We start from the raw sequence: 27,169 nt of genomic DNA, 5'->3' as shown, positions 1-27,169 counted from the left end.
ATCAATGGGAACTGAAGTATACGGTCCTAGTAAAACAGAGAACAGACAATTTCCAGAGTAGGAACATGAATTCTACAAATGTTTATCCCCAAGGTGATTTTTTAAAGGTCTACAGCAAAGACTCAAATCAACGAGAAGTAATCTTTGAAGTAGCCTTATTGGAACAAATTCTTGTTCCAAAGGTCAAGCCTTTCCCTTCCTCACTGTCTTTTACTTAAAAATGCTTGATTTTAGGAATCTGGATTAGACAGTTCTACAGCAAAATAGACGCTGAATTCCTGAGAATAATTCCTGTGAATTAGGCTGTGGTGTTACCTGTCCCTGGAAAAGAATTCCTTCACAAAAATACAATGGAGAAGCCAACTGATGAATAGTTCATTTGTAAGACAAATGGAAGACAATGTTGGACACCACTTTGGTTCCTCCAACTCTTTACTGTTAGCCCCCCAGCAAGGTTGCCTAGGCATGCGTAATGGAAACACGTAAAGTAAAATCTCGGAAATGGCCAGGGCAAAAGAACAGGCTTTGAAGCCAGACAATGGATAATGGAGGGTTTCCTTCCAGGGCTGTTTTATGAATCAAAGGTAATAAACATCAAGTGCCCATCCCAGTACCAGGAACATAGTAGGTGCTCAACATAATGGTAGATATTATTATGTGGAGTCAAGGAAACCAGAGATTAGACCCATCTCTACCACGTACTACTTCTGTGATTCAATATCTTAGTTCCATCTGTAAAGTGGGAATAATAATGGTGAAGACAAATTAGATCATAGATGATAAAGCTGGAAGCAGTATATATCATAAAGTTTCATCTGAGTCCAGCAGTCTATAATTTATTAATAAAGGGGCGATCTCAGTTGTACTGTGGTATGGAACAAGATGAGAAGGTTTGACCACAAAAAGAGCTCAGTTGCCACAGCAATTCAGATATTATTTTCAAAGTAAGAATGTTAATGTTGAGCCCCATGTCTTCTATAACATGCCAGTGGGTTTTCCATTGTAGATGAAGATAAGACAGCACTATATTTTAGGATCAAAGCTAGTGTTATAGTGGAAGTAAAACTCCGTTAAGCCCCCAAAACCAGTACTTATCATGGGTTTGGGTAATATGATGTAAAGATACTCTACGTGTTTATTTTGAAAACCCCAAATTTTCTTGTAGAAAATGTCAAGCACCATCAAAATATTATGTTTTTTCAATCCGACAAATACCCTCTCATTACAAGCAAGCAACTTTCCCCATTATGGGTTTAAAATAAGGTAAAGTGGTTCTATTGATCTAACTACTTCTGAAGCTGTTGAAGAGAAAGAGGATATCACACACACACACACACACACACACACACACACACACACACAGTGTTTTCATACAGTTATATAATAATATATATAGATATATCAATATATATAGGAAAAATACATATAGTTATATATAATATATATATTATAGAGAGAGAAAATATGTTATATAGAGTTACACATAATATGTGTATAGAGAGGTATATAGAGAGAGACAGAAAGAATATATAATATATATGTTTAGCAATATTCAATTATTGATAAAATTGGATGTCACCATCTGCCTGAAAGAGTTAATCATCTCACCCAAGTGCTCAGCAAGTAGTTTAATCAGCTGTAGAGAATATTTGAGTGGACTACGTGTTTTTGTAAAGGAGGTACTATATTCAGCACAATGATAACAGTGGTCCTAATACTTGAAAAGATGCCTACTTCAGGTGGCTTGATTTTCCCACATCATATCAGAAACAGCTTTCCCAATCCTTAGCATTGTAGAAGAATTATTGGTTCAATTTTGAAAGGTTAACTAATATCAAAAGTAAGCTTTTCTTAGGAAAAGTGACCTTTCTCACTTTGTCAAGACCATTCTCTTAGCATGGCACATGGACACTGGTTTCCAGACCCTGGACTAATAAAGAAATACTTCTTTACCCTACTTCCTCCTAAGGTCATGTCGCAGAGTGGCAGGTGATCTAAACTTTGTAAATATCAAATTTTGAATGAGATCCAGTTGAATAAGGCTTTCATGGCAAATTTAACATGACATGAATGAATGTTTTCAAAAGAGCTCAATTTACTAGTATCCCACATATTTGGAGAATTCCCTTTTTCTTCCTGATAGAAAGCACCATTTTCTTGAGACATAGTTGCCCTTCCAATTGTGTGAGGAAAATCACAAAATTGCACGAGGAAAACCTTCAGGTCTGTTGTGCAAGGAATACTGGGAAGGACGGGGGAACAGAAGACTTGACAGGACCGGGAAGGAGCCAAAGTTTCTTCTGGGAACTGAGGATTGAAGGCTCCAGAGAGCAGATTCGACTCAACATAAGAAAGACTGGCTTAGGTCAAAGTTATCCAAAGATCAAATAGGCAGATGCCCTGGGAGGGGGGAAGAGCTTGCCTCTGCTGAGATACCAGGAGAGGTATTAGGTGGGTGGTTACATGAGAGAGTGTTTGCCGGCTGCTCGCTAAAATTGCCTAGGGTTCCTGTTTAAAATACAAATTCCCGGGCCCTACCTCTAGAGATTCTGATTCCATAGGTCTGGGAGATAGGGAATCTGTGTTTTTAACAAGTGCCCTGCACGGATCCCAGTTCACTCTCTGATAGTTCCAAACACTTGGTTCGTATTTTTCTTGTCCTTGGTTTCTCACAGCAGAAAGGTTTGGAGGGTGTTGAAGGCTGGGCTGGGTGGTTAATAACTGGTGGGGATGAGCCAAACAGGCCCATCTCAAAGGCACTGTGTCATCCAGGACAGTGGGAGCCCAGCTGAGCGACCAGTGAGGCCAGGCAACAGGGCAGGACTCATCAGGTTGATGCCAACCTGAGGCGTGCTGGTGAATGTTTAACCACCACCACCAAAAATAATAAATAAGTAGCCCAGATTTCTTCGTCTTGCCAAATTCTGGATGTCCATACATGTATACACACTGTAATGTACATCATGACCAATTCCAAGCTGTCGACATGACATCAGTGAACACAGGGCTGGGAAGAGACGCCCACAATCAGCATACGTGGGCCGGGATGAGCTGGCTCCAACCCACCGCTGAGCCAGCGTAGCTCCCCGGCGGGGTTTGGAGAAGAGAGGAGAGCTCTGTGTTCCTGCACGCCACCACTTTGAGCACCCAGCTCCTGGTGGGCTTGTGGTGCCATATGTGTGTATCCAAGTGTAGGGGGTATAGGTTACTATCATAACCCAACGTGAAAAGCAGAATTGGGCTGAGGGTGAGGCTGTTGACACAGGTTTGAGTCCTTTCCTTTGTCATTTTTCAGAACAATGAGTCTGTCTGTATTAGGTCCAAAGGGGACTGACGAGGTTTTACTGGTTTTATTGGTTGTTAACTCACAGATTTTGACATATTAGTTGTGTTTTAAAACATTGCAGTTATTTTTCTTATTGGTGCAGAGTGAGGACCCCTCGCTGTTGGCTCTGGAGTGGTTTTAACACCGCCCCAGGGGTTTGGGGAGCTTCCTTGCTTAATAGTATACCTTCCCTGTTTGTTTGTTTTTCGGATTGTGGTCCAAGGCGATCTTGTTTTAGTTCGTCCATGCTTTTAAGAAGATTGTTGCATATTTGCTTTTTGTTTGTCCTCAGAATCACCCAGACAGTCGTTACCAGAAGTGACCTGACCTCGTCATATCAAATTCATTTGTTCATTTAACCAGTGCTTTTTGAGAACCTACCACATAACTCGAAGAAGGGGAAGAAGTAGATAAATCAGAGACACTTTCTACCCTCAAAGAATTTGCAGCTGGCCAAGGAGTCAGAAGTATGGGCACCAAGGCTGCTGTGCAGAACGAAGAAGTGATACTTTGCAAGTTCAAGCAGATTACGAGGGAACTGGTACACAGTCAGGGAGACCTTCAAGGAGGAAGCTCGAGCGGGACTGGCCATGCTGAAATGGGGGATGCGCTAACTTCTCCACCGCTAGTTGTGGCTGCTGCCTCAGCTCGGCAGACACTGCCGGGAACTTTCAAGGACTACATGCCGGCGGCTGGCCTCCTGACACCCCACAAGAGCCGTCCCAAGTCATTGCAAACGAGGGACTGCCTCCAAGAAGGGATTCTCGACCCTCACCTGGTGGCCTCTATTCTAGTATCCCACCATGTGCACAATTAATCAAGCTTCTGCATAAAAATGCAAAGAGCAACAGAGGAAACTTTATGTTCACGATTACCTCTGTGTGGAGCTTCGTACACTAATCCTCACCAGAGGCCTGAGGGTTGGGAGCCAAACTTTGATATATTTTTCTACAGCCAACTTCTGGAATGAAAGAGACAGTGGAAGTGAACCCAGTTTTGGAATTTTCAGGTTCAACGAAAGCAAACCAAACAAAAAAAGAAGGAGAAGGAGAAAAGAACCAGCAGCACAGTGTATCTAAGGACCCAAAATTCAAAGGCAGTTTTCCCGAAACGGTAAAGGGATCATCTCAAATCCTCATGGAAATAAGAAAGGAGAGCATCAGCCCTTAGCATGAGACTGGGCAGAGACCCCGGCACCCACGGGGCTGGCTGGCCAGGCGCCCCAGAGCACAGAAGCCCCAGGAAAGCCCATGTTGACTTTGTGTGGCCTGTGGTTCCGGCTCCTGAGGGAGCTGTGGGGCCAGGAGGTACTGAGGGGGAAGACGAGCTGGAATTCTAACGGGAGAAGTGAGTTTTGTGTGGGTGTGTTAGGGGAAGGGGCAGTGACTCAAAAGTCTTGGGCCCAGAGATCGAAAAAAATGCAGAGACGCCAGGACCAAACGAGCCCTTGCCTCAGACTAACACAAACCACATTTCGCTCAGGGGGCTGACCTTTCCACCAAGGAAGGAAATAAAAGATCACCACCTTTAACTCGCAGGATGCCTTAGGAACCACAGACCTTCCCTTTCTTCCCCCTACCTCCGTCCCTCCACCCCCCTTGGTGCTACAGTGGTGACGCGGTGCCCTTTAAAGAACAGGAGGGATTTTCAGGCACAGTGCCAGGAATCCTTGTGACATTGGGGGTCCTACCCATCCAGAGCCACCTGGACAGGTGAATGTTGAAAGGTAAAGGACAAGAAGGAGCCATCCACGTGAACAGCCTGGAAAACAATGTTCTGGGGAGAAAGATCAGCACAGAGCCTGCGTGGCCAGGAGAGGCAAGGGAGCAGAGACAGGTCTGTAGGGTTTCACAAGCCAAGGTATGGAGTCTGGATTTTATTTTCAGTGCTAAGGGAGAGGTGCCGGAAGGTTTTAAGCAGTGTGGCATTTGATGGGCACTATTAAAAGTCACCCTGGCTGCTGTGTGGAGAGGAGCGGAGAAGGGACGAGGGTAAGAAAGCTCTCAGTCTCAGTGGGGCCCAAGGCTTCTAAGCAGGAACTTTGCTTAGAAGTTAGAGCTTGGAATTCTAACAGGAGAAGTGAGTTTTGTGTGGGTGTGTTAGGGGAAGGGGCAGTGACTCAAAAGTCTTGGGCCCAGAGATCGAAAAAAGTGCAGAGACGCCAGGACCAAATGAGCCCTTGCAGTGAGCAGTGATCACAGGGGCAGGAGGACCCAAAGCATGAAAGGGGAGGGAGGTGCCCTGTGCTCCACCCACAGAACCTTCTGAGGAGACTAGTGATTCAGAATCGCCCAGGGAAGGAACGGGGAAGCACATACCCGTGCAGCCCAGCCCTCCTTTGGTCAATGGGGGCCCCGGGGTCGGGCCTGCACGAGTGCTGAAGGAGGCATCTCCCTCGTGGTCAGCACAGGCCCAGAGCAGGAAGAGGGGGGTGCAGAGCTGGTGGAGCAGGGACAGTGCCGGCTACACCGCACCAAACTGGCCGCGGCCTTTGCAGAATCGGTGGCCCTATGGTGGGGTGACGGCAGGGGCTGCGAGAATTAAGAGCAGTGCAAAAGAGGGGTCCAATGCTCCTTGAGACAGTCCAGAGCTGACAGCTTCTTCTAGAAGCTGAGCTGTGGTCCTAGTGGGATGCCCACGCGGGAGCAGGATCCCAGCAGTAGGGAAGGAAGGGTGGAAAAGGTGGGTCCCAGACTGAATGGAGTCCAGGCCTGGGGAGGGTCCCCAGGGGTCGGTCAAGGAAACTGAGGTAGCAGCCTCAGGCTGGGCAGCCCTGGGGAGAGGCAGGGGCAACTGAAGCCAAGGGGGCACATTACAGCCCGCTTCTTCCCAGGCCTGTGGTGACAGGGCCCACTCCTGACTCCCAGGGCTGAGAAGGTGGGTCTCCGGCCCCTCCTCCCTGCTTGGGATTGGCTCAGGAAACGGAGGAGAGGGGGCGGGATCACCAGCGCATCCCCCAGATGGGGAAACTGTGCCACAGTGCCAGGCAGCCTTGAGGGAAAGGCTGGACACAAAATGGGCACTGCGCCCTGGGGGGCCCTTCCTCCCCAGGCTTCGGTGACTCCCCGCTCAGTGATTTTCCTCCTTCCTCCCTCCTGGTTCTTCTCTGTGCCCCTCAGTGGTCACTGCTTCCCCCACCCCCCTCCACCCCTGCTTAGGTTCACTTCCCTGCCTCTCACCTTCAGATGTCACGCCGTCTCCCTATATAATTTCAACTATGCCCGTGGTTTCGCTTATCAGGTAGATGCTTACGACTTCCAAGTTTGTCTCCAGCCCAGACTTCCTTTCTCATTTCCACCCTCATCCATCTCTCCCCCTCCCTGAGACCTCACTCGAATCTCATGGGCATCTCAAAGGCAGTATGGCCAGAGGTAAACTGAGGACTTCTCCTCACCCACGGCCCTCTCTGGGTCCTTACCTCAAGGCAGGTCTCCACGCAAACCATGCAAGCCTGACACTGGAGGCCATCTCCCCCTCTCCAACCCCATCCCTCACCCACCACCGAGTTCTGCTGTCTTTCCCTCCCAGAGAATATTCCAGATAGTGCATTTCTGTGTCCATCTCTGTGGCAAAGCTAGCATTTATGGCACTCTACCGAACTCTGCTGAATCGCCCTGAGCAGATATGCAGCTTACGTCAACCAGGGACTCTGCCCAACTTGGGGAGGGGGGAGGCAGCTATTTACCCACATCCTGTCTGTCCTTGTGGGAGCTGCTTCTACGGGATCAGCTCTCCGGCTTGCCTTACCTGTGGGTCGGGCAGGCTCCCGCAGCCAGAAGAAAACCGTCAGAGAATCACAGGTACTCACACGTACACTGCTTTCTGCACATACATACAAGTTCCCAGGGCCTGTGGGCAGAACACAGGCAGGTCTGCTAGGGCCAGGCACTCTGAGCATTTCCCACATTATTTAGTCCTCACGCAGCAGTTCTGAGGTAAGTTCTATCATTTCACGTTACAGGGGCACAAACAGGAATGCTCTCTCCCCAGCTTTGGTCCATTAGCCTGGGAAGCTTCTAGTTAGTGTTCCCATCTCAGTTCAAACAGCATTTCCTTAGGGAAGCCATCCTCGGCAACACCCCAGTACACGAACACACAAAGGACCCTAATCAAAGCACTCTGTGACTTGGGCTGTCACAGCACACATCTCCTCTCCCACAGCACTCACACAGCGGGTGGCTTCTGATGGATGTCGTGCATTCCGTGAGAACCAGTGCATGGTGAGTCGCCCATAAGTGCTTCAACAGGGACATCCAAGCCCCAGTCCACTCACATGCACTTGAACCACGGCAGAATGTCCCTGTGCAGAACTCCACTGTTCTGGGACCTTCCTTACTCCCACACCCTCTCTCCTCATCTATTTTCAACCTAAATCTATCCCAAGAATTCTGAACCTCTCCCCACTCCAGCCCAAAGCATGGCCAGTGGGGAGCTTCCAGTCATGTGCCAACTGAACTCCCACAGCACCACCAGGTAGAAACTTCTGGGGCCCAGAGACCTCCTGGCCTGTAATCTTGTCTAGATATCGCATGAAGGAGTGTGGCCTCTGGATATAGATTGCCTGATTTCAGATTCTGGCTTCACCACTTCCTGGCTCTGTGAACTCCTCGGTCTCCTACTTGACGCCTGTGTAAGGATCACAGGAGAAGACGAGCGGAAAGCTCTAAGACAGAGTGTGCACAGGAGCCCCCTGAATAATGTCCATATTCAGTGAGGAAGAATCATTGTGTCCACCCCTTCCTGCCCTTCTTTCCCTGCTCTGTTTACCTGGGAGGATGGGATCTCTGCCCAGTTTTGCCTTCCTGCCTGCCTGGAAGGGCACAACCACAAGTAAATATGGTGGAACTTGGAGAAGATTTAGGAAGACATCCAGGAGGACTGATAAGGCAGAGCAGCTGTGACCAGACAAGTTGGAAGCGGTCCCAAAATATCGCCATGGACTCTTCTTAATGTTCTTTGGTAGTTGCTATGGACTGAACTGTGCACCGATCCCCCCCCCCCATTTCTATGTTGAAACTCTAACCCCCAGAGTGATTATATTTAGAGATAGGATCTGTAAGGAGGGAATTAAGGTTCAATGAGATCGTAAGGGTGAAGTCCTAACCCAGTAGGATCAGTGGCCTCATAAAGAAGAGAGAGAGATCTCACTCTGTCTCCCATGCACAAGCAAGAAAGGCCACGTGAGGACAAAGTGAGAAGTCAGCCATCTGCAAGCCAGGAGGAGAGCTATCACAGAACCTGATCGTGCTGGCACCCTGATCTTGGACCTCCAGCCCCCAGAACTGTGAGAAACAAATGTCTGTTGTCCAGACCACTCAGTCTGTGGCATTATATCATGACAGCCCAAGTAGACTAATATAACAGGTGAGAGTAACAATCGGAATTTCTTTTCCTTTCCGATTCCTTTTGTCCCCGAGTTAGGCTCTCTACACCGTGCAGAGGCGGGGTAGGTGGCTGTGATGGTTAATTGCATGCATCAACTGGACTGGGCTAAAGGATGCTCAGATAGCTGGTAAGCTGTTATTTCCGGGTGTCTGTGCCTGTGAGGGTGTTTCGGGAGATTGTCACTTGAGTGGGTAGACTGAGTAAAGAAGAGGCTCTCAACGCAGTCGGACATCATCCAATCCATTGAGGGACTGAATAGAACAAAAAGGCGGAGGAAGAGCAAATTTGCTTTCTTTCTGAGCTGGGACATCCAACTGCCCCCACCCTTAGACACGGGGTCTCCCGGGTCTCGGGCCTTCAGGCTCGGACAGGATTGCGGACCAATTCTCCCGGGCCTCCAGCTTGCAGACAGCAGATCGAGGGACTTCTCAGTCTCCACAGTCACGTGAGCCGATTGCCATAATAACCATTTCTACATTTCTCTACATACCCTGTTGGTTCTTTTTCTCTGGAGAACGCTGACTAACACGGCACCCCTTGACCTGAGTCACACTCGCTTTCTAGCAGCACACGCTGAGCCGTGAGGGACACAGACATCACATGTGCTCCTTGCTCCCGCTGTCAGGGGGATGGCCAGGAAGCAGGGGCGGGTGTGCACGATGAGCGCCGTGAGGGCATCTGTCATGGTAGTAAGCAGCCACGACTCCCAGGCCGCGGAGAATTGTGGGAGAGGACGCTCGTGTCTCCACGCGTGCCCTCCGCCACCGCTTCCCTGTCTAGCAACCGTCTAGCTTTTCTCCTCCATTTACTACAGCTGCCAGCGACCCAGTGTTGATCCTGTGCCCAGAGTATACAGCAAAGGCAGCATCTATCATCTCAAACACCACAGCAAGACGCCACAGCGACAGAACATATCACGTGAAGAAAGTGAGACAGTCATGCGACTATGTACCTTGCCCGAGGCCGCCCCACTCCACACGGTCACACCACAACCTGAACTCGGGGCAGTCTGGCCCCAGAGCCTGAGCTCCTGATCGCTGCGCTCTGTTCCTTCTCAGAGAGCCAACTGAGCCGCTGGGAAACTGCAATATTTATTTTCAACCAGTGTCATTGTGCGCTCGCTGTCGTGCTCTCCTGCAGCCTGACCCTTCCCACCTTCAGAAGGGCCGAGGCTCTTGCACCCCAGTAGAGTGAATGGTGCTCTGTCCCTCACCTCCGAGAAGTGAGCGGCTGGGCCGTGTCCTTTCACCGGCCTTCACAGGGTGTGTGACCAGCCGCGAGCCGGGGCACTGAGAGCTGAGGTCCGACCGTCCAACCGCAACCAGCCCCAGGCCCGCCACCCCAGGGGTCCTGCGGTAAGCCCTGGCCTTCTACCCCCTGCAGTCCCCAAGCTCTTTTCTGTCACAGAGATCGGGACGTCAGTTTCAGCCTTCAGCCTCCCCAAAGTCCGAACCATAGGCACCAAGCAGGTCTGGCCTGCACCTTGGGTGGCAAAGGTGCTACAAGGCTTTCTAGTCCGCGCCCGACCAAGTCCTGCTGACTACTCACAAAGGGGCACCCAAGTCTCTCCCCTTCCTCTCGTGCTCCCTTCTCAGTCCTCGGCCCTCGCCAGCACTGCCCGTTGTGTTACTACGGGGCCTCCAGCTTCCTCCCTGAGCCGGGCCTGCCTTCCCCAGTCCCTCCCAGGGTCTCATCCCACCGGCCACAGCCTTGGCACGTCGTGTGCGCTAAGCACGGGGTCAACATTGAAACGGTAGGGGAAAAAAATCAAAAGAATGACATTTCCTCACGTACGAAAATCACATGAACTTCAGACGTCAAATGTCCGTAAACAAGTTGTATTGGAATATAGCCACACTTCCTCATTTCCTTTCACCTACCTGCTTTCTGGCCACCAGGCAGCGTGTGAACTAGCTGTAATAGATTCCCACGGGCACCGCGCGACCCTTTACAGGAGACGTTGGCTGACCGACGACTCCACGGGGCTTTTCAAAAGGCAAAGCCACGAGATCACAGCACTCCGAGAGCCTCCCACTGCACTTAAGTTAAACTCTGACCTAACCTGATACCCTACCCCGCTCTCTGTTCTTCCCTCCACCCACTCCCTCTCCCGCCACACGCCCGCCCATGCCCCCCCTGCTCGCCTGCTCCGCCCTTCACTTCCAGGCCTGGGCTCCAACTGTGCTTTCGGCCCTGCCGCTCCTTCCCAGATTGAAACACTCCTTCCTGCTGTCCAGGTCTTGGATAGGTCTTCCAAGCATCCGGCAAGAAGCAGACACTGGGCACACAGTATCCCATCACTTGGCTTCATTCGCCGCTCGGCACTCACGACCATCTGGTATTTCACCTGTTGATCCACTTGTTCTTTTTTAACTGCCTCCCTCATTTGGAACATAAGCTCCATGGAAGCAGGGACCCGGTCTCAGTTTGAGCTGTATCCACCGGACGGTAGAATCTCGGAGGCTGTCGAAGAGCAGGCGATGACAACAGTGTGCGAAGCCTGGTTTCTCACAGCCAGTCCTCTGCGGTTGGGGGACCACACAGCTCTGTACAGAGAGGCCATCCCTGCTCATCACTGGGCTTGGGCTCTCCACGGTGGACAGCCAGCTCTGACTCCGCGGGACCATCCGACAACTTACAAACGCGGTCCACACGGGAAACCGTCCACATGTGGGCCTGTCCACATGTGAAACCAGATGGGTGGGCACCAGAGCTCATCTGTCCCATGCTCTGGTCTTGAGGGTCACATAGAAGTCCTCATAGCAGACAACTCATGCCAGCAGCATCATGCTTTAAAAGTCATGGCATAAACAAAACCATAAAGAAGAAATTTAAAACCATCCACAAATAACCAAGCTCAGAATTTGGGTATATTTCCTTCAAGGCGTTTTCTATGTAAATATCTTTTTTTTTAATGTTTATTTATTTTGAGAGAGAGAGCGAGAGAGAGAGAGAGCAGGGAAAGGGCAGAGGAGGGAGACAGAGAATCCCAAGCAGGCTCTGCACTGTCAGCGCGGAGCCCGACATGGGGCTCAAACTCACAAACCGTGAGACTGTGACCTGAGCCGAAATCAAGAGTGGGACACTTAACCAACTGAGCCACCCAGGTGCCCCTCTATGTAAATATCTTTACGTGAGCTAATGACCTGTTTTCCGTCCTCGATAGATCAAGGCTGTCTGTATTAGATAGATCTAGATTGACCTCTCTTAGATGTTTCCAGACACTGATGTGACATGTCTTCCCTCAGTAAGAAGCTCCAGCCTTACCAAACTCCACTGTTTGAGAAAATACTCCTGCCCTCAGTTCCGCGGGGCCACAAGTTCCGCCTCTGTGCCCACCAATCCTGGGGAAGGGATACCAACTCCCTTTCCCCGAGACCCCACTCATCTACCTGGCCTCATGTGCACGCTGCTGAGGGCCCGCTACATGCCAGCCACACTCAAGGCTTGGGTGTCAGGGACTCAAGGAGGAGAGACGCAGAGTTCCCGCACCGGTGTCTGCCAGCTTTTGAGCCTGATGTTCAGTGTTCCGGAACACTGCGTTTAGATCGCTTGGTCTTCTCTAGATGTCTTGGCCACGTGCGTAAGCGTCACCAACGACAGCATTTTGCCCTGTGTTTACAGAAGTTTCTAGCTTTTGTTTTTTAAAAAGGTTGGGGCAACAGAAGCAAAATGGTGCAGAGAAAAAGCTAAAGAGGCGATGCTGTGCTGACAGGTACTAAACCCTCCTTCCCGTTCGACCCACTCTGCACTAAACTCTGTGGATGTCAGACAGGTTAGGAGGAAGCCAATAGAACTAGAAAATGCTCGATGGCCACATGGCTTGGGGATGTCGTCACTGCCCCTTGAACGTAGAGTTAAGCCCACCTTCAGAGTGGAGCCAGTGACACGAACACGTGATGGAGGTCAACCGACTGGACAAGTCCTGCGGGGCAGAACATCTTCCAAACATGTACAGAGAGGACTGGCTGCGAGAAGCCAGGCTGGGTGTTCCTGCCCCTGCCCCTCGCCTCTCCAAGCCCTTTCACTCATTCTTTTTTCCAACAATTATTCACTTAGTGCCTTCTGCTGTGCCCGATGCTATTCTGATTGATAGCAAGTGACCTTTGCTGGGCTCATTTATTCTCAGTTCTCAAGATATTCAACTCAGACCCTCCTTCCTTAGGGACCACTTGCTGTAGCCTCCTTGTCCCCATACTAGGCTTACCTTCAGGCCCTTCCTGTAGGCTCCTATAACTCCCCGTGTTCTCTCTGATTTTGTAATTTGAAGTTTATTTATTTATTTAGAGAGACAGCGGGGGAGGGGCAGAGAGAGAGAATCCTAAGCAGGCTCCACGCTGTCTGCGCAGAGCCCGATGCGAGGCTGTCTCACGAACCGTGAGATCATGACCGAGCCAAAATCAAGAGTCAGAGGCTTAACCGACTGAGACACCCAGGAGCCCCCTGTGACAGTTCTCTTACTGCACTTGTAACTTTATGCTTTTCTCTTCATGTGTCCATTTCCTCCACTAAGCTGTGAACTTGTAATGGTCAAGCTAAATTCACTTCCATAGCCTCAGACCCCTATACTACACCTAAATACACAGTAGTTGCTCCCAAAAAAGCACCACCCACCATCCCCTTGTTCAGATTCCAAGCTACCAGGCAGCTTTCTAGTTGTCATTTGTTCCTCCCCTGCCCCATCTTCCCCGTCGCAACAAGTGACAACGTCATCCTTCCTGTTGCCCTATCCACAAACCTGGGAGTCATCCTGGACCGGTTCCTTTCTCTCATAACCCACATCCAATCTGTCAGCACATCCTGTTAGCTTTACCTCCAAGATATCTCCAGAATCTGGCTGCTTCTCACCACTGCCACTGCCGCCTCCCTCCTTCAAACCTCTGCCACCATCTCTGACCGAGACAATTGCAGGAGTACCCTGATGGCCCTCCCCACTTCCTCTCTTGTGTCCAGATAGTCTCTTCTCAGCACAAGCCAGAGGAAGCCTGGAAAAACCTAAGTCAGATGGTGCCGCTCCTCTCTTCAAAGGCTCCTCTGAAATTTGAATGCCTTTTATTTTTTTCTTGCCTAATTCCTCTGGCTAGGACTTCTAGTACTGTGTTGAAGATAAGTGATAAGAGTAGGCATCCTTTCCCTGTTCCTGATCTTAGAGGGAGAGTTTTCAGTTTTTCACCATTGGGTATGATGCTAGATATGGGATTTTCACATATGGCCTTTACTATGTTGAGGTATGTTCCTTCTATTCCTAGTTTGTTGAGTGTTTTTGTCATGCAAGATGCCAAAATTTGTCAAACTCTTTTTCTGAATCTAATGAAACGATCATGGGATTTTTAAATTCTTTGTTCTATTAATTTGGCATATACCATTAATTGACTTATATATACTTAACCATCCTTGTGTCACAGGAATAAATCCCACCTGGTCATATACCACGAATGGCCATATAGCATAAAAGGTCACATACCTTTTAATGTTGAATTTGGTCTGCTAGTATTTTGTTGAGGATTTTTGCATCTATGTTCATCAGGGATATTGGACTGTAGTTTTCTTTTCTTGTAGTGTCTTTGTCTTTTGGTATCAGAGTAATGTTGGCCTCTTAAAGTGAGTTTGAAAGTGTCCCCTCGGGGGCGCCTGGGTGGCTCAGTCGGTTGAGCGTCCGACTTCAGCTCAGGTCACGATCTCACGGACCGTGAGTTCGAGCCCCACGTCGGGCTCTGGGCTGATGGCTCAGAGCCTGGAGCCTGCTTCCAGTTCTGTGTCTCCCTCTCTCTCTGCCCCTCCCCCATTCATGCTCTGTCTCTCTCTGTCTCAAAAATAAATAAACGTTAAAAAAAAAAAAAGAAAGTGTCCCCTCCTCTTCAATTTTTAGGAAGAATTTAAAAAGAATTGGTGTCAACTCTTTAAATGTTTGGTAGAAATCACCAGTGAAGGCATCTGGTTGTGGGCTTTTCTTTGTTGGGAGGTTTTTCATTACTGATTCAATCTCCTTACTAGTTGTAGGTCTGTTCAGATTTTCTATTTTATCATGATTTAGTCCTAATAGGTTGTATGTTTGTAGGAATTTATCCAGTTATTCTGCATCATCCAATTTGTTGGCCTATGATTGTTCACAGTAGTCCCTTATGATCCTTTGTAATACTGTAACATCAGTTTTGTTTTGTTTTCTTTTCTTAGAAACATCTTTATTACAAGTGTTTTTAAACACTTTTCTACACACATTGCAGAATGGGTATGACTTTGATTGTCTCCTCTTTCATTTCTAATTTTGTTTTCTTTTTTTTTTTTTAATGTTTATTTATTTTGAGAGAGACAGAGAACATGTGCAAGTGGGGAAGTGGCAGAGAGAGAAGGGGAGAGAGAATCCCAAGCAGGCTTCGCTTGGGTGATGTCCCTCTCTCCTTTTTTCTTACTCTAGCTAACGGTTTATCAATTTTGTTAATCTTTTCAGAAAACCAACTCTTAGTTTTGTTGGTTTTTTTTCTATCGTTTTTTCTAGTCTCTATTTCATTTATTTCTGCTCTACTCATCATTATTTCCTTCCTTGTGCTAACTTTGGGCTTAGTTTGTTCTTTTTTGAGTTCCTTGAGGTGTAAAGTTAATTTGAGATTTTTCTTTCTCTTTTTTTTTAATGGTGGTATTTATTGCCATAAACCTCCGACCTAATACTGACTGCTTTTACTGGATACCGTAAGTGATACAGATGACATGATCTTATATGTAAACAAACAAACAAACAAAAACAACCCTAAAGATTCCGCAAAAAAAACTATTAGAACTAATATAATAAGCAAGTTCAGTAAAGTCGCAGGATACAAAACCAACATATCAAAATCAGTTGTATTTCTAAACACTAACAATGAACTATCTGAAAAAAAAAATTAAGGTAATAATCTCCTTTATAATAGTATCAAAAAGAATAATACACTTAGAAATAAACTTAATCAAGAAAATGAAAGACTTATACACTGAAAACTAAAAAATATTGATGAAAGAAGTTTAAGAAGACACAAATAAATGAAAAGGTGGCCTGTGTTCATGGATTGGAAGACTTAATATTGATAAAACGTCCATTCTATCCAAAATAATATACAGATTCAATGCAATCTCTTATCAAAATGTCAATGGAACTTTTTTTTTTTACAGAAATGGAAAAAAAAAATACTAAAATTATTATGGAACCATAAGGAACCCACCCTGAAGAGCCAAAACATTCTTGAAGAACAAAGCTGGAGAAATCATACTTCCTGATTCCAATACATATCACAAAACTACAGCATTTAAAACAGTATGGTACTGGCATAAAGATGACATACAGACTAATGGAGTAAAATAAAGAGTCCAGAAATAAACTGACATATATATGGTCATCTGATCTTCAGTGAGGATGCCAAGACCACACAATGGGGAAAGGACGATCTCTTCAACAAATGGTATTGGGAAAACGGGACATCCACATGCAAAAGAATGAAACTGGATCCTTATCACACAAAAATCAACTTGAAATGGATTGAGAACTTAATTTTTTTTTGAGAGAGAGAGGGTGGGAAAGTGAGCAGGGGAGGAGCAGAGGAGAGGCAGATAGAATCTTAAACAGGTTCCACACTCAGCACAGAGCTGGATGCGGGGCTCCATCCCAGACCCTGGGATTATGACCTGAGCCAAAATCAAGATTCCAATGCTCAACCAACTGATCTGCCCGGGCACCCCTGAGAACTTAAATATTCTGAAAAGGCCTGAGACTATAGAACTTCTAGAAGAAAGCATAAGGGGAAACTTCATAACATAGCTCTTGGCAATGATTTCATGGATAGGACACCAAAAGCACAGGCAACAAAAGCAAAAATTGGCAAGGGGGACTACATCAAACTAACAGCTTCTGCACAGCAAATGAAACAACAGAGTGAAAAGGTAGCCAATAGAATGGGAGAAAATGTTTGCAAACCATATATCTGGTAAGGAATTAATATCCAAAAATGTAAGAAACACATACAACTCAGTACAAAACAAACAATCTGATTTTAAAATGGGTAGAGGAACTAAATAGACATGTCTCCAAAGACACAGAGATGGCCAACAGGTATTTGAAAAGATGCTCAACATCACTAATCATCAGGGAAACGTGAATCAAAACCACAATGAGATCTCCCCTCATTCCTGTTAGAATGGCTATCACCAAGAAGAAAAAAAAAGACAAGTATTGGCAGAAGTGTGGAGAAATTAGAACGTTTGTGCACTATTGGTGGGAACGTAAAATGGTGCAGGCATCCTTTCCTTATAAGGAAAAGGATGGGGGCGCCTGAGTGGCGCAGTCGGTTAAGCGTCCGACTTCAGCCAGGTCACGATCTCGCGGTCCGTGAGTTCGAGCCCCACGTCGGGCTCTGGGCTGATGGCTCGGAGCCTGGAGCCTGTTTCCGATTCTGTGTCTCCCTCTCTCTCTGCCCCTCCCCCGTTCATGCTCTGTCTCTCTCTGTCCCAAAAATAAATAAAAACGTAAAAAAAAAAAAAAAAAAAGGAAAAGGATGAAAAACAGCATAGTTTCCTCAAAAAACGAAAAATATAACTACTGTATGATCCAGAAGTCCCACTTCTGGGTATTTGTCTAAAGAAATGAAATCAGAATCTTGAAGAGATATTTGCATCCCTGTGTTCATTGCAGCTTCATTCATAATAGCCATGATTTGGAAACAAATATCTACTGACAGGTGAATGGAAAGAAAATGTGGTATATACATATGTCAGAATATTACTCATTCTTAAAAAGAAGGAAATCTGAGGGCACCTGGGTGGCTCAGTCGGTTAAGTATTTGACTCTAGGTTTTGGCTCACGTTGTGTTCTCACAGGTTCATAGGTTTGAGCCCTGCATTGGGCCCTGAACTATCAGCATGGAGCCTACTTGGGATTCTCTCCCTTTCTCTCTGCCCCTCCCCTGCTTGTGTGTGCACACACACACTCTTTCTTTCCAAATAAATAAACATTTTTTTTTTTAAAAAAAGAAGGAAATACTGCGAATATACTACAATGTGGGTGAAGCTTGAGGACATTATACTAAGGACACTATACTAAGTGAAACAAGCCAGTCACAAAGACAAATACGTCATAATTCCACTTACATGAGGTATCAACAATACTCAAACACATAGAAGCAGAGAAAATGCAATCGCAAGGAGCTGCAGGAGGGAGAAATGGGGTGTTGCTGTTCAATGGGTGTAAAGTTTCAGTTATGCAAGATGAATAAATTCTAGAGATCTCTGTACAACACGGTGCCTAGAGTTAACTATACTATGTGCTTAGACGTTTAGGAAGGTAGGGGCACCTGGGTGGCTCAGCTGGTTGAGCGTCGGACCTTAGCTCAGGTCATGATCTCACAGCTTGTGGGTTGAGCCCCGCATCAGGCTCTGTGCTGACGGCTCGGAGCCCGGAGCCTGCTTCAGATTCTGTGTCTCCCTCTCTCTCTGCCCTCCCCCCATTCGCGCTCTGTCTCAAAAATAAATAAACATTAAAAAAAACTTTTGTTTTAAGTTTAGGAAGGTAGATCCAATGTTGATACGCTTATGACAAAAAAACAAAAACAAAAAAAACAAAACCCAACTTTCTGGCTTCCCACCTTGTGCAAAGCAAAAGCCAGTCTTCATATTGGCCATTAAGGCTCCACCCTCACCACCCTGCCTCATCTCTTACAGCTCCCCCCCCCACCCCCCTCACCCCACTGAGCCACACAGACCCCTGGCTGCTCCTTAGGTGTACAAGTTCAGCTTCCACTTCATGGCCTTTGCGCTTTTGTTCCTTCTCCCTGGGGGGTCCTTCTTTTCTGGATCTCTCCATGGTTCTAACCCTCACTTCCTGCTCCAATGCTGTCTTCTCATCAACCCTCCCCTGATTACTGCTCTAAAGCTGCACGCACGCACGCACGCACACACGTACTACCTGTCCTCCCCATCACCTTCCTCTGCTTTATTTTCAGCTACATAGGAGATCCCCTTCTGACGTGTTCTATAATTTGCCTATCGGTTGGTTTGTGTCTGTTCTCTCCCACTAGAACCACTGCACACCAGCAGGTGCTGTTTGCCTGTTCCATGTTCTAGTGCATCCCTGACCCTTGGAACAGCGCCTGGCACACAGTAAATGCTCAGTAAGTGTTTGATAGATAAATCAACTGAAAGTCAATGAAACTGGCTTTCCGGCTTTTACTTTCGTCTTGTGAGTCTTATGAGCATGAGAAAAATCATCTTCTAATTCATCGGTTACAGATGCACTAACAAACCAAGCAAGGACCAGACAGGAATTGTAGGGATTCCACTGCTAGTCCTGTCCCTGGCATCTCTGGGACTCCCACGGGAACAATATGTGATCTCTATTCCTTGGGCAGCTGGCACCTCCTCTGAGTCCTGCAAGAGTGCTAAGCTGCTAAACTAAAACTTGAGGAACAAGGAGATCATCTGGATCCTTGTGTGCACGGATGCATACTGGGCCTTTGGGAAGGAAGGCCCCTGGAGGCAGAGACCAACGAAAAGGGAAACTTTGCACTGTCGATGGAGATCAACAGCTTTGCAGTTCTCAGAAGATGACTCAGAAACCACTCAGGACAATAGCTGCTTGGGCTAGTCCTTCCAATTAATTTCTTATTTTCTAATGGTTAACCCACAGTGCAGAAACCTGGCAAACACAGCCGGTGAAAGCAAACATCCCCAGTGACGTCATGTGGCTATCATGTGGCCCCTGACAGGATGTGAGAAGAGCACTTCACCTCCGGGGTATTCTTTCCAAAACCCAACCCGTCTCACCTCAAGAACACCAGGCACACCCGGACTGGGGATACTGTGCAGAAGACCTGGCCAGGGCTCTGTCGTGGTCACGAACAGCAAGGCCAGACTGAGAAACTGTCACAGACCAGAGGCCACTGAATGAATGTGGTGTCTCAGAGGACGTTCACGGGCAGACTGGTACCTGAATTATGCACTTGCCAACCTCGCCAAAGCGAGCGAGCCTCTTGGAAGCCGGCCCCCACGACGACAAACTGAAAGGCAGAGGCTGCTCGTTTGGAAGCCCTACAATGTCTCCCTGAGAGGCCGGAGGGCTTGGCTTGTGCTCACATACCGGGTCGTCCCTTCGGTTCCCCTTCGGATCGAGTCCTAGCTCCGTCCGCGGTTTCCAGGCCTGCCTTCCTGCCTTCCTCCCAGACCGCAAGCACGCTCTCCGCTGCTCTCAATTTGGAAATTGTAACGTTTTCAGCCCTCACGTGGGAATCGACACACTGGCTCTCTCGACGCTGTCGCGACCGGTCTCTCGCGTTGACCCTCCTCGCCATACATTGCGCACTGTGACAGCTACAGGCCTGGGCCGGGTGTACTTCTGCTGCACGTGTCCCAAGAACAGCACACGTGGGAAAACAGAATTGAAACACATACGTGAACGTGCCCCCACACCGCCCCCACTTGCGTCTTCCAGGCCCAAACCGCCACGGGGACCACCAGGAAGCTCCGGCCTCGCTCCCTCGTACTGGCCCGCACCATTAGGCTGCATGGCCTCCCTGGGCCCGTTTTTCTGAAATTGCAACGGCCCATCGATGCCGTGAAACCAACAGGCCGTGTATGACATCCACCGACACCCCACACCCCCAGCGACGTCATCTTCTTAGCAGGGATCCCAAACCTGGGTCCAGAGACCATGGCGGCCTCCATGGGCTCATGAGAGAAGGAACCAGGCTGGCCCTGATAATAGCGCAGCAATTCCGAGAAGACGAGACGGTGGAGCGTGTGGAAGGGAAAGGAGCGGGAGCCAGAAGCTGTAGGAAGAAGCAGGGCCTTGACTTGCTCAACGAAACAACCTGCCAGTGGGTCACAGAGTGAGGGGTTGAGTCATCAGGGTTTGACGAGTACCTAAAACTTAATCAGATGAAGAGAACGAGCCTTTTCCAAGTTGAAGACTTCCTCCGTGTCTTGCCACATTCCCTTTTTCAGTGAAGTTCAATATCTGGAACATTCAGATCTCCTGCCCCTCCTTCCTAATTTCCTCATCTTCTACGACGGCATCAAAATCTGCACAGTTGCCAGAGCGGACGACTCAGGAAGTCCGGTGTCGTCTTTCTCAGGGCATCACTGATGATCGTCAGCCCCACCCCCAGGAGACCTTCCGAATTCACTGCCTTGTCAGCCCCCACCTAGACCACAACAGGCCCCACCTGCAGCTCAGTCCCTTCTGTTGTCAGGTGGGACTTTCTGAAATCCCAATATGACAGGGCCACTCAGAACCTACAGACCGCTTAGGCTCTGTGTTGCTTTAGGGGAGGTCCACACATTGCTTTGAGCTCGGCACTCTTTCCCATGTGGATCCGGCCCCAGCCCCAGCTCCTCTCCCCAGAGCTCTCTTTCGGGCTTCAGGGAACCATCCCACCTTCCTGGGGCACCCAGCACCCTTCTCCACCCTGCCGCCTCTCCCAGGAAGGCTAGCTGACTCTTCCTTGCTACTCAAGACCGGACTCAGAGGCTGTCTCCTGCGAGGCCTTCCAGGGTACAGCGGGAGGCAGTTAGTTACGATGTCCTTTGTATATGATCCTCTGGCCCTATCCTATTTCATTCTAGCATCTTGCTGTCTCACAGTAAACTTCTGCAAGGCAGGCACTACCTGCCTGATGCCCGAAGCCTCACGGCTGCTCAAAAGACGTTATGACATAAACGAATGTGACCGGTGAGTGTCTGTGCACCCCGAGCCAGAAGAACAACCCCCACACGGTTCCTGACTGGGGACGCTGGTTCGAATACCACCCCAGCCTTGAAAAGGTGTCTCCCTACTTCCCAGGTGAAGCTGGGAAGCTGGTCACCCGAACTTGAAAGGCTGGAGGGTCACTGGGTGGGGAGCTGCCGGGGAGCCCTGCAGTGGCATCCTGTGATCCAAGTTATTGTGATGTGCTGGCCTCATGCAGGGTGGGGGGTACTTGGACTGCTATTTGCTAGAGTATTTGGGGAACTGGTGCTAGAACAAGACTCCACATCCAAGAAGATAATGGAGTGTTGGGTGAAACAGCTGTATTTACTGTAGAATTTTGGAGACTTTAGTGTCCTATAGACCTGTGAGTGCCCAAGGGTGGGGCAGTCGGAGGAGTTTCCCAAACACATCTCACCATAGAGCCCCAGGGCACTCACCGTAGAATCCACTTTGGGAAACACTGGCCCCAGACGGTGGATTTTTACTGAGCGGCTGACGAAGGCACCACGACAAAGTGTTTGCTCACTCACTCGTCATGGTCACTAAGAAATAAGTCAATCGTTTTAGAATCAAACACTGGTCTTTCTCAGAAAGACCGGAAGAAAAAAGACGTCTTTATGCAATCAAAAACCTTTATTCAGAATAAGCACTAGCAAAATGAAGGCAGTTGCCTCAGGGCCACGGAGTACTCAGAAGCAGATTTGACGATAATTACGAAAATACTTTGCTACAGATTAAAATACGGAATCACACTAAAAATAAAAGGTGAAGATCCTCAGACGATTTGCTCTCTTGCTTGCCCAGGTGGCGGGGAGTGACCAGCCCTCAGGCCCAGTGTGCCGGGAACCCAAGGCGGGGACACGATCAGCCCCGCTGCTGTGGCCAGGCCCCGGGTCTCCACGAAGACTGCCCGGCTCCCCACTGGTCCTGACCGGTGGGGTTGGGTGCTGGTGACTCCACCGAACGGGACTCCCGGTAAGGAAGGCCGGTGGCTTCACAGGAAGCTCTTACTGGGACGGCATCTGCCTTTTCAGCTTGGCGAGTCTCTGAAGACATTCGTCCCTCCACCGCCGTCTGGCAGCTAAATGCTCCGGATCCGCGGGAACCTTCAGACACATGGCCTGGGAAAAGGAAGAGAGAAGACAAGACAAAAAATCCCAGAGCGTGCAGAGGAACTAACGTACCAGGAGAGTAACGGTTCCTAGTTATTCAAACTGAGCATTTGCTCTTAAAAACAAAAGCAGCTTAGTAACCCCTCAATTAACATAAACTTTCCGAATCCAAAGAGGCCTGCAGCTCCTCTGAGACCATTCAGATGAGCCACCAGTTCATCGGTCACACTGCTCTAAGGTCTCCCGTGACCGCGACGGGACCGTGGACGCCAAGTCAGGAGTGAGGAACCACCAGGATCCAAGGCCAAGCCCGGCTACAAATAAAACCTCACCTGTGGCACAGGGCTTCCTCTCGGCCTGCACGAGTCTCTCCAAGGGGTCTACGTACCTGGTTAACTTTTTCAACAGTGGCCCCGGAAAACTCTGGAATGGGTCCAAAAGTCTTTAGGACATGTTTCATGCCTTCACTGTATCTGTCACAGTAGCTTAACATACCTGAAATCACGAAAGCAAGAACCCACAATATCAGCAAGAACACTATAAAACTCCAAATGAAGAAATCTATTCAGAGGGTCTCACCCTAGCTCAGGCTTAGGTTCTCCTCCTCCTGTGGATGAAGAAAAGGTGCAGGGGGACGCCCACCGCAGTCAGCTGGCCCCGGGGAACGCGCGTCCTCACCGATGTCACTATTCAAGCTTTCCATCAGATCTTAAAACCCTGAAAAGTGACGGGGCCCTCGGGCCTCTGTCAGTGCCTCTTACAGACTTTTGGGTTGGCCTGTGCTCCTGCACTGATTTGTAGAATATCACGTTCGGTTCCATTGTCACCAAAAAGGTCTCCAACAATGTGTCTGTAAGGTTACTTCTGTGAATGGCTCGAATGCATTTAAAAAATTTTTTTGACGTTTATTTGTTATCAGTGAGAGACAGAGAGAGACGGAGCATGAGTGGGGGAGGGGCAGAGAGAGGGAGACACAGAATCCGAAATGGGCTCCAGGCTCCGAGGCATCAGCACAGAGCCCGACGCGGGGCTCGAACCCACGGACCGTGAGATCACGACCTGAGCCGAAGTCGGACGCTCAACCGACTGGGCCCCCCAGGCGCCCCTCGAATTCATTTTCTAAGAACCAAAGTCAACGCTCCCTAAATCCGCCCCCGTCTCGCACTTACTCCCTGAGTTCTAGTTACCACTTTGCTGGGAGTCTGCAAGGTGGCGGGTTCTTGGCCACAGGCTGCATCGACCTGAGCGGCAGGCTCCGCGGGCGCGCCCGCTTCCGCTCTGGCCAGTGGACGGGCGCCCGGCCACCCCGAGCCCCGGGCGGCATCTGTCCCCTGGCGGCGCTGCTCTGCACCTGCTCCTGCGGCTCCGGGGCCCTGGGAAGCCTGGGTCTCAGGGGCTAAGACGCGACCCTGGGATTCTGGTGGAGAAACCCAGGAAGAAGAGGCTTATCCCGGAGGGGAGGGGGAGAGGGAGAAGCAGCGCGGGCTGGCTGAGGCCGCAGCTGCCATTTCCCGTCAGAGGCAGAGGGGCCCCGGGAGGAAGCCCCAGGCAAGCTGCGCGGCCTCCCGACACGGGGCGGGCTTGCCGGGACCCGCTCTGCGCTCTGCCCGGCGGCGGCGGCGGCGGCGGCGGCGGCGAGCTGCAGGCAAACGGCCAGCTCGGCCCGCGCCCCGCCCCGCGGGCACCTGCGGCCGGGCCGGTGCGGGGACGTGCGCCGGGACACGCGTCAGGTCCCAGGCCGGTCCCAGGTACGTGGACCGGGAGGCGTCTCCCGGCCCGGGCCCCGCCGAGGCCAGGCGCTGAGCCGCCTGCTATTCCGCCTCTGGCCCATTTCCGACATTTTCCAGAACCAGACTCAGTGGTCGGCGAGTCAGGCGGAAGACAGAGCAAGGGAACAGATGCAACTGTGGATTTTGCAGAGATCCCAGAGCGTGGCTCCCACCCACGCCACGAAAAGTGTGTCTGATTAAGTTCAAATAAAAACGACCACCGCCCGACACTCTTAACAGCTTCCTTGGGGGTCTGGTTTTGGTGCGGCTACACTGACGTGAAAGCCTCAATTCACTGGGGGTCCATCTTGGCTCAAATGGTTTCCTTTCTCTTTCAGACAGCTAAAGTTAAACCCAATTTGCTCTTAGAAGAGAAGCTGTTTTCAAGGGTACACATTTCAAGCATACCAACTTTTCTGACATTAGCACCTATAATTAAGTGGTAGATACTGTCGTTTCGAATAAAAATAAGGAGTTTTGTTTCCTTTGACGTAAGCATAACTTGACAGTCGGGATTCAGGGAGGCTCCTAAATGTCCTACACTGGCTAGCCATCTTGAATGGCATGGCATTTCTGGAACACAGAAAACAACCCGTGCATTTATTTCCTTTTGAAAATTAAATATCTGCTTCACTTTATCCATTTGTTTATTTACTCGAACTAAAGGTGATAAAATCTAGACGCGAATACAGTGTGTTCCTTTTGGTGGGGCAGAGACACTAGAATCAAGTCAGGTGTAAAGATACCAAATGAGAAGAAAACGGGGAAAATTCCTGTAGCTGAGGACTGCCCGCCTGGAATGAAAGCAGAGGCTCTCAGGGGCCAATTCCACCCCCCACCCTGTGTGAGCAGTAACCCACAGGGCCCAGTGCACATACTGTGCCTCACGTCTAGATTACTTTACATCTGCTGAATAAGTGTTCACCTTTCCCTGTCCCTGTGAAGTCATTTTAGTCTCCCAAGGGCTTTCCAGAACTTTTTTCCCTCTCCCTTTTGTAAAATCTGTCGTTTTAAAGGGCACTTATTTCTTCAAACTAGAATAAAAGATAGTAAAAATCCTTGTCGCACAATTCATAACTTCCTCCGTACTGTTCAGGAAACCACTGAAAATTTCACTCTTACTAATATAAAAATGCTTTCTGTAACAGGCCCTCGGGCTCTTGGGACAAACAGCCCCGTTGTTTGTGGTGAAGGTAAGGACCGAATAGGGCGCGTGCCTGCAGACCGTCCCCCACCACCTGCAGAGAAGCTGGACACCCCTGGGAGGGCTCGCCCCTTACCCAACATGCAAGTTCGTGGTGACTTACAGTCACGACCTGCAACGTCCCAGGACACTGATCATTGCTACTGTTGTTTGCAATCTGTCCTCTTCTACGACACAAGTATTAAAAGGAGCGTTTTTACTCCATTTCCACCAATAACTTTGGCTTCTCTACACTATGAAAGGAGGTGCGTGGCAATTATCCCATAATACTAATTTCACTGGAAATGGGGAGGAAAAGAAACCATTTCACCTTCTGTCCTTCTAGTCCAGGCTTCCCTTACATTACTACGAACTCGGGCCTTCGCCTGTATTTTCTCTCCTCTACGTCCTTGCCCTCTGTCCTGTTCAACAATATACTTCCCCAAACTCTCTCGAGCTTAGCTTTTTAGAGGATTTTGAACCTGATTTCTTAAGAGATGCTTATATGGAATAAGAAAAAGTGGGGGAAAGACGTGATTCTCATGAGATTAGAGTCAGCGTGGCTTGCTGCTTTCTAAGTTGGAATTCTTCAGCTGTGAGCCCACAAGGGCAAGACAAGGTGCTTTCTTGAACCTTCAACATAAGCCAAGGTGGGTGGAGAGAGAGAGCGCCTTCCTCTGTTTGCATTTATGCAACAGCCAGCAGGCACACGCACGGTCCTGCTGTCACCCGCGGCGGCAGCTACTGAGACGGGCTCTGGGTGTTCAGTTTCTTGGAGAGCCCTGACCGCTACCCACACCAGAGGAGTCTGGTTTTCACACAGCGTATGAACCCGCACCGACGTATGAACCCACACCTACGTGAATTCACCTGCTTTTAAGAGGCAGAGTTTCACAGAACTTATTAAGGAAGATCAAAAAGGCCCCAAAGCACAGAGCAACATCATCTAACTCCCACCTGAGTGAGACCTCACCTGAGGTCAGGGAGGCGGGTGGAGACAGAAACCTACCTGGGGCCCCTTAACTCCAGCAGTTCACCTGTTTCACTGAAACTAACAGCCCTGTGTAAATGAGCCAAACCCAGCAAGTAAGCACCTCAAGTAAAAAAATTATAAATTTTGGGGCGCCTGGGTGGCGCAGTCGGTTAAGCGTCCGACTTCAGCCAGGTCACGATCTCGCGGTCCGTGAGTTCGAGCCCCGCATCAGGCTCTGGGCTGATGGCTCGGAGCCTGGAGCCGGTTTCCGATTCTGTGTCTCCCTCTCTCTCTGCCCCTCCCCCGTTCATGCTCTGTCTCTCTCTGTCCCAAAAATAAATTTAAAACGTTGAAAAAAACATTTTTTTTTTAAATAATAAATTAAAAAAAAAGACAAGCATCTCTACACAGCAGGAAATTTTACAAGGCAGGATGGTAAACATTGGCTTCAACTGGAGGTGATTTCTGGGGCCTGCCGATTCTCAGACAGTCATTCTCCAGGTAGAAGTCAAGTCATGAGGCGCCCAAAAAGCTGCTATAGGTATCAAATGGGGCAGTTCTCTTCGCTGACCCAGTAGTCTGAAAGCTTAGCAAAGAAACCAACCAAACGGTTGAAGTCGGGAGATGTCACTATTCTATTGCAAAAATGCCCTAATCTGTATTCATTCTGTATTTTTTCCTCATGCACTTGTGAATCTTTTGGGGAGAGTTAAAAAGGG

General features: G+C 49.0%; 1 protein-coding gene across 2 annotated transcripts in view; it reads right to left on the bottom strand.

Moving 5' to 3' along the window:
- Positions 1–22,027: 22,027 nt before the first annotated feature.
- The window catches only part of CRYL1 (crystallin lambda 1), a 131,548-nt gene continuing 126,406 nt past the window's right edge, over positions 22,028–27,169 (bottom strand). For both annotated transcript variants that reach the window (XM_019448023.2, XM_019448024.2), the window contains 2 exons: positions 22,914–23,020; positions 22,028–22,534 (listed from right to left, as the gene is read on the bottom strand). In XM_019448023.2, coding sequence (XP_019303568.2) covers positions 22,421–22,534; positions 22,914–23,020 — 221 coding nt within the window. In that variant the 3' untranslated portion in view covers positions 22,028–22,420. The remainder of the gene's footprint in view (positions 22,535–22,913; positions 23,021–27,169) is intronic.

The sequence above is a fragment of the Panthera pardus genome, unplaced genomic scaffold, assembly GCF_024362965.1.
Source record: "Panthera pardus isolate Hobbes unplaced genomic scaffold, ASM2436296v1 HiC_scaffold_1, whole genome shotgun sequence".
NCBI classification, from domain to species: Eukaryota; Metazoa; Chordata; class Mammalia; order Carnivora; family Felidae; genus Panthera; species Panthera pardus.
Note: the sequence above shows the minus strand (reverse complement) of the source record. Positions and strands in the feature narration are given on the sequence as shown.